General features: G+C 35.6%; 1 protein-coding gene across 1 annotated transcript; it reads right to left on the bottom strand.

Annotated features, from left to right (window-relative positions):
• Positions 1–600: 600 nt before the first annotated feature.
• LOC104990085 (olfactory receptor 5K1) lies at positions 601–1,569 on the bottom strand. The gene has a single exon (XM_010842009.1). The coding sequence runs from the start codon at positions 1,567–1,569 to the stop codon at positions 601–603; it is 969 nt and encodes a 322-aa protein (XP_010840311.1).
• Between the last annotated feature and the right edge of the window lie 5,761 nt (positions 1,570–7,330).

Raw genomic sequence — 7,330 nt, 5'->3', positions numbered from 1 at the left:
AAAATCACTGCAGATGGTGATTGCAGCCATGAAATTAAAAGACGCTTACTCCTTGGAAGGAAAGTTATGACCAACCTAGATAGCATATTCAAAAGCAGAGACATTACTTTGTCAGCAATGTTCCATCTAATCAAGGCTATGGTTTTTCCAGTGGTCATGTATGGATGTGAGAGTTCGACTGTAAAGAAACTGAGCGCTGAAGAATTGATGCTTTTGAACTGTGGTGTTGGAGAAGACTCTTGAGAGTGCCTTGGACTGCAAGGAGATCCAATCAGTCCATCCTAAAGGAGATCAGTCCTGGGTGTTCATTGGAAGGACTGATGTTGAAGCTTAAACTTCAATACTTTTTCCACCTGATGTGAAGAGCTGACGCATTGGAAAATACTCTGATGCTGGGAAAGATTTAGGGCAGCAGGAGAAGGGGATGACAGATGGTTGGAGGGTATCACCAACTCAATGCACATGAGTTTGGGTGAACTCCAGGAGTTAGTGATGCCTGGCATGCTATGGTTCATGGGGTCAAAAAGAGTCAGACACAACCAAGCAACTGAACTGAACTGAACTAAATTTTACTTGGAATTTTTTTCTGCATTTAAACAATTAATGTATAGTAGACATCATTTGTTTTAAACTTTTTTGAGATTTTTCTTTCTTCAGAATTTTTCTCAAGATAGTTATTACTTCCTTATTTCTTAGGCTATAAATAAAAGGATTAAGTAAAGGAACAACTTCCGTAAACAAAATAGCAGCTGGTATATCTTTATCCCCTTCTTCAAGCAAATTTGGTCTAATGTACATGAAAAAAAGAGATCCATAGAATAATGAAACTGACAAAAAGTGGGATGCACAGGTAGAAAAAGCTTTAACCCTCCCATTTTTGGATTTCATTTTGAAAATACTTAACAGAATGTAGATATAAGATATTAAGACACTACCTATTGTGAAGACTTGAACTGAACCTGAAAAGATAAATAGTACCAGTTCATTGACATAAGGGTCAACACAGGAGAGCCTGTATAAAGGAAGAATATCACAGTAAAAGTGGTTGATGTGATTTGATCCACAGAAATTTAACCTAAATAGAAGACCTACATGAATCATGGAATGCAGGTTTCCAGCTATGTAGGCCCCTGTGGTCATCTGAATGCAGAGTTTCTTTGACATCATGGTGTGGTACTGCAGTGGTTTGCAGATGGCCACATAGCGATCATAAGCCATTGCTGCCAGGAGAAAGCAATCTGCAGTCTCAACGGTGCAAAGAAAATAAAATTGTGCAATGCATTCATAGAAGGAAATCATTCTGTTTTTAGAAAAGAAGTTCCTTAACATCTTAGGAGTCACAGCACAGGCACAGCAAGAATCCACAAGAGCAAGGTTTCCCAGAAAGATATACATCGGTGTGTGAAGACGATGCTCTTTTGAAATCAGTATCAACAGGCCAAGGTTGCCCACTATGGTGATCAGAAAGACGGTAAGAAACACAACAAACAGAAGAGTCTTCAGTTCTGGGTGATCTGTAAATCCTGTGAGGATAAACTCACTTTTTATGGTATGATTTTCTTTAGCCATTCCTGACTCCTCTGTTGAGGGGAAAAAAAAAAAAAAGTTGTGGAGAAATGAGGTAGTAATCTATAGTATGTTCAATTCAACTCTTGAGCTCTCAGGTCCAAAAGGGCAAGGAGCTTCTTCCACAATACTTTGACAAGTTATGTGCTTTTGGATGCATACGCTTATCTGGGGGAGTATCAATCTCCCAGAGCTGTTACCTTTTAAGCTAGTTATTTAACATTTTCCCAGCATATTTTCAAGAAAAAATGTCAAGTTAGATGGACAGAGATGGCTTTTGAGGTTTTGAGAGGAAGATTCAGTGCAAAAGTTTTCTCTGTGTGGTTTAGGTAAAGGTGAGTAATTTAGGTGTCACCAATAGGTATCAAATGGGCTTCCCTGGTGGCTCGGCTGGTAAAGAATCAGTCCTCAATGTGGAAGACCTGGGTTCCATCCTTGGGTCGGGAAGATCCCCTGGACAAGGGAATGGCTACCTACTCCAGTATTGTTGTCTGGAGAACTTCATAGACAGAGGATCCTGGCAGGCTACATACAATCCATGGGGTCCCAAAGAGTTGGACATGACTGAGTGACTAACACTTTTACACCACTTTCAGTTACTGTCAGTGTTCTCAAACTATTTCAGTGACTGTATCTGCATAGACTAACATTGTTGTTTGAAAGACTATTTTTGTACTCTCATGTTCATAGAATTTTATTCAGGATAGCCACAGGTGCAAACAACCCAACTGTCCACTGCTGGATGAATGGATAACAAAATGTGGTATAGACAAAAAGTGGAATATTATTCAGCCTTAAAAAGGAATGAAATTCTGATACATGTTAACACATGAATGAAATTTGATAACATTTCACCAAGTGAAATAAGCTAGGCACAAACAGACAAATATTGTGTGATGCTACTTATAGGAATTAAAGGTTTTCTGGGTAGGGAAGCCATGGGGAATTATTGTTTAACGGGTACAGAGTTTCATTTTGGGCAGATGAAATGTTCTGGAGTTGGATGGTGATGATAGATGCACAACAATATAAATTTAGTGCCACTGAACTATAGATACTTAAATATAGTTAAAATGATAAGTTTTATGTTATATATATATTTTTCTATTATAAAATGTTTTTTAAAACTATTTTCCTGGTCTTTGTGGTATTTAAAATGTCATTTAGGCATACAGTGTAAAGTTGCTCCTGTGTCCATGTGCATATTAAAATGTAAAGAAATTTAAATGCTATCAAAAAAACTGAAGCATTCCTAAGGGTTAGAAATTGATAAATTCAATTATATAGCTATCTGTGAAAAATATCACGAATAACATCAATGTCAGACACAAACTAGGAAATTGTTTCAATAAATAGGATACCATTTCTATTGTTTTATTTCATAAAGAGCTTCTATCAGTCAATAGGAATGTGAAGTGAGTGAAAGTTGCTCAGACGTGTCCGACTCTTTGCGATTCCATGGACTCTACAGTCCATGGATTTCTCCAGGCTAGAATACTGGAGTGGGTAGCCTTTCCCTTCTCCAGGGGATCTTCCCAACCCAGGGATTGAACCCAGGTCTCCTGCACTGCAGGCAGATTCTTTACAAGTTGAGCCACAAGGGAAGCCCAATTAATAGGAATAATCACTAGAAAATAGATAAAAGACAGAAACATAAAAATATCAAAAGAAATAAAATTTTTAACAAACTGAAAATGTTCGACTAATCAGAAAAACATAATTTGAAATAATTACAAGGGGATACTTATTTTGCCTATCAAAATAACCATATTTAAAAAATGATACTATATATAGTGTTGTTTAAAGTACAGTAAAATGGGAACCTAAAGAATTGATGCTTTTGAACTGTAGTGTTGGAGAAGACTCTTGAGTGTCCCTTGGACTGCAAGGAGATCCAACCAGTCCATTCTAAAGGAGATCAGCCCTGGGATTTCTTTGAAAGGAATGATGCTAAAGCTGAAACTCCAGTACTTTGGCCATCTCATGCAAAGAGTTGACTCATTGGAAAAGACTCTGATGCTGGGAGGGATTGGGGGCAGGAGGAGAAGGGGACAACAGAGGATGAGATGGCTGGATGGCATCACTGACTCGACGGACGTGCATCTCAGTGGACTCCGGGAGTTGGTGATGGACAGGGAGGCCTGGCATGCTGCGATTCATTGGGTCGCAAAGAGTCTGACACGACTGAGCGACTGATCTGATCTGATCTGATCTGAACTGTATTTCTGGCAAAAGTATAAACTGGTGCAATTATTGGAAAATAATTTGTTTATAGGTGAAAGAAACTAATGTTCAGATCTGTGACCAGTAATCATGAATCTAGAAGAAAGAAATATTTAGAACCTCACACAGAGATTTATATATAATTATGCCCACCAGAGCATTATTTATAATAGTGAAGAATTCTAATTGTAAACATTTGGTCAGTATAATTAAGTTAATGTGAATCATCCATACAATGGTATATTGTGCAATACTTTAAAACAATGTTTATTTAGAATATTTAAAGTAATGATAAAACAGACATAATAAAACATTATGTGAAAAACAGAATACAAAGTTTTGTGCATATAATAATTCTAGTTTTCCAAATAAATACTCACAGATGAATGAAAAGGGCAGGCAAAAACACATAAAAATTTTCACACTAGCTTTCCCTGTGCAGTGGAAATTATAGATCTTTTTTGTCTGTTTTTTCCTTCTATTTCAAATTCTCTACAATAAATATTACTTTTAAAATGACATGCTCTTAAATCTATGTTTTAAAACTTGATAGCCCCATAATAATTACTGGGAATCCAACTAATGTTTTCTGCACTTTATAATTCTGTAGTGGCTAAATCACAATGAATGTGTTGAGGAAGTGTCTGCTCCATTCCAATGATAATAAAATTCATGGTTTAAATAAGAATTTGCCAACAGTCTTACACACATTTCAGATCATTTAGGAATATATTCATGTCTTGTGGTAATGCATTCCTGAAACCACTTACCTTTATTAAAGCACTAACGCTTCAGTGTCAAGTTCTGCTAACATCAAATGTTTTCACAATATTCTGAGATTCTATAATCCTCGTATTTATTAAATTTCAGTGTGTCTTGAAACTTCAATTATCTATCCCTCATATTTTTCCTTATAGCCTAACAGTGCTAATCTATTGGTGAATGCTTTATTTCAATCTACCTTCATTTGTTTTAGTCAATTCATAGATTTGTTATTTACTAAATGCCTGCTCTGTGATGTCTACTCTCTTAGAAGATTAGTAGACTCTCCTGGACATTTGCACATTGATAATTTGCTGAATAGTCATTAACCATAAATATACTGTATATTTTAGAGAGAAGATCTCTTCTTTTGGCTTCCTGAAACTGTTTACTAACTTTTAAATTCAGACTATTTGTGACTGATTCCTTTAGAAACAATATTAGAAATGGATATTTGAAATCTATATAATTTGAATTAATATTTTTTCATTAAATGCCTTACTCTTGATAACCTGAAGTCTAAAAAACCAAAAACTTTAAATCTATATAATTTGAATAAGTTCATTAAATGGCTTATACTTGCCAACTTGAAGTACATAACATCAGCTTCCTTCATTTTCCCCAGTTGATGATAATTAATCAGACAGAAATGATATTTTAAAATACATTGATATTTTATTTCTCTAAAAATTAAAAGATAAACTGAAAAGCTCCTTAAAATTATATCAGGAGTTTAAGAGCATGATTTAAATATATATTCCTTCCTTATATTGTTTATTTAATACGTAAGGAATGTCTGACACAAAAATTTTAAACACCATTTCCTTGTAGAGGCTAATGTTACATTTTTCCTGTTGAGTTGTAAGTTATGGCAAACCCTTTTAAAAGAAGTTCCAAAAATGTTGCTAATGTTTTCTGTAATTACTAGAAAAGTATGTTTTTACTTATTTGTTTTTGGGTAAATTTAGGCTTCTTTTAAATTCAGAAATGATGCAGATAAATTATAGTCATTCATCCATTTCTTATACAGTGGACCTTTAGGGTAGACAAAAGACTAAAAGGAGCTTTAAACATTTTCAAATAAAAATTGTAAGGAGAAAACCTTAAAGAACTTAAATAAATGTTTCTGGAGATTAATATTTCTACCCCCAAATTAAGCATTTTCTCACCTGGATTTCCCCAATAAGAGCTTAAGAAAGGCTATTTGGTTGCCTGATGATGGTTCTTAAAGTAGACCCAGAAATAAAATTATATCTTCTTGATTGTTTAGAACATTTCTACCAACAAATCAACAATAATATTTATGTCGTTGGTAGAGAATGGCTCAAATATTTTAAATAATTCTAGAGGGATTTACTTGGCATTGACATCAGAGTTTCGCCTGAGAGATTTAATTTCCTAAACTTTACAAGAATACTAAATTGGAATAATTACTTGTATCCTTTGAGACCTAAGGAGTAGGGCAAATGCCCATTTCTAAGCAAATATTAAAGGCCATGTTTGATTTTAATTTACCCTTGTTACCAATATGAATATAAAGTTGTAGGTGGGAAGAAAAAATTCCCTCTGGCTTGTTCAGGAAAGGCTTCATAAAAGAAGTGGGAACTGAAACAGGGTTTATTGACTGAGAGGAAAGATTGTGTGAGCAGAGGTCTTAAAGTAGCACCTTTCCCACCTCTTTTTAAGGTGGCTTAAATGGACTGTACAAATGACTTACTTTAAGGTGGCTTAGTGGTGAAGAATTGGCCCGCCAAGCAGGAGACACAGGGGACATGGATTTGGACTCTGGGTTGGAAAGAACCTCTAGAGAAGGGAATAGCAATCCACTCCAGTCTTCTGGTACTCTCTGGCTTAGATTAGGCCAGATTATCTAATATCCAAAATGCCTGGTGGGAATAGAATACAGTGATGGAGAAATTACAGGAAGCATCCTAAAAAAGATGAGGTCAGAATGCCAAATCAAAGAGCTTGAATGCTATTTAGTAGGATCTGAATAAATTTGTCAAGGGACTGACTCTATCAAAGCTGAGTTTCAGAAAAACAATTCTGTGTATGATTCATTTCTTTATTCTGTGTGTGATATTTTCCATGTTGACACGGCATAAATTAACAAATAATTGTTTGGGTGCCCCTAGGTATCATGATAAGATTAAAGCTGTGAACTAAAGATGCCTTTAAGATTGTTATTTAAAAAAACAAAACACAATGAAAACCCAAGACAACAAGAAAGGACCCCAGATTTAATGTGATGAATATTGATTTGTTCTTCTGGTCATATTTGGCCCCTTGTTCAAGAGTTGACAGTTGGGGAATTCCCTGGTGGTCCAGAGTTTAAGACTCTGAGCTTTCACTGCTGAGGTCCCCAGCCTGGCCCTGGTCAGGGAAATAAGATCAGTGTGACACAGCCAAGAAATAAAAGAAAGCAAAGAGCTAACAGTGCTTATTATGCTTATTCCAATGCTAAGCACAGTGAATAAGCAATAGTAATTCAAAGCTGTGTAAGATTCAACCCTTGTTTACAGCAACTCCTCAATGTACTAAGGAGGCAGTGATGTAAACAAATACTTAGAATGCAAGGTGGTAGAATCTATAGTATAATCATATGTTTGGAACTATGGGAGAACAGATGGGAGCAAATTAATTTGTCTCAGGGTGTTGAAAAAGCTTCCTGGAAGAAATCTGTCTTTTTCATAATAGAATAACATTCTAGTTTGGCAGTAGAGTGCCAGTTCCCATGTGGGAGGGGCAAAATTCATCCTCCAAACCTTTTCCCAGATTC

Source organism: Bison bison, unplaced genomic scaffold (assembly GCF_000754665.1).
Source record: "Bison bison bison isolate TAMUID 2011002044 unplaced genomic scaffold, Bison_UMD1.0 scf7180017864168, whole genome shotgun sequence".
In the NCBI taxonomy this organism is placed as follows: Eukaryota; Metazoa; Chordata; class Mammalia; order Artiodactyla; family Bovidae; genus Bison; species Bison bison.
This window is presented reverse-complemented; position numbering and strand designations above follow the sequence as displayed.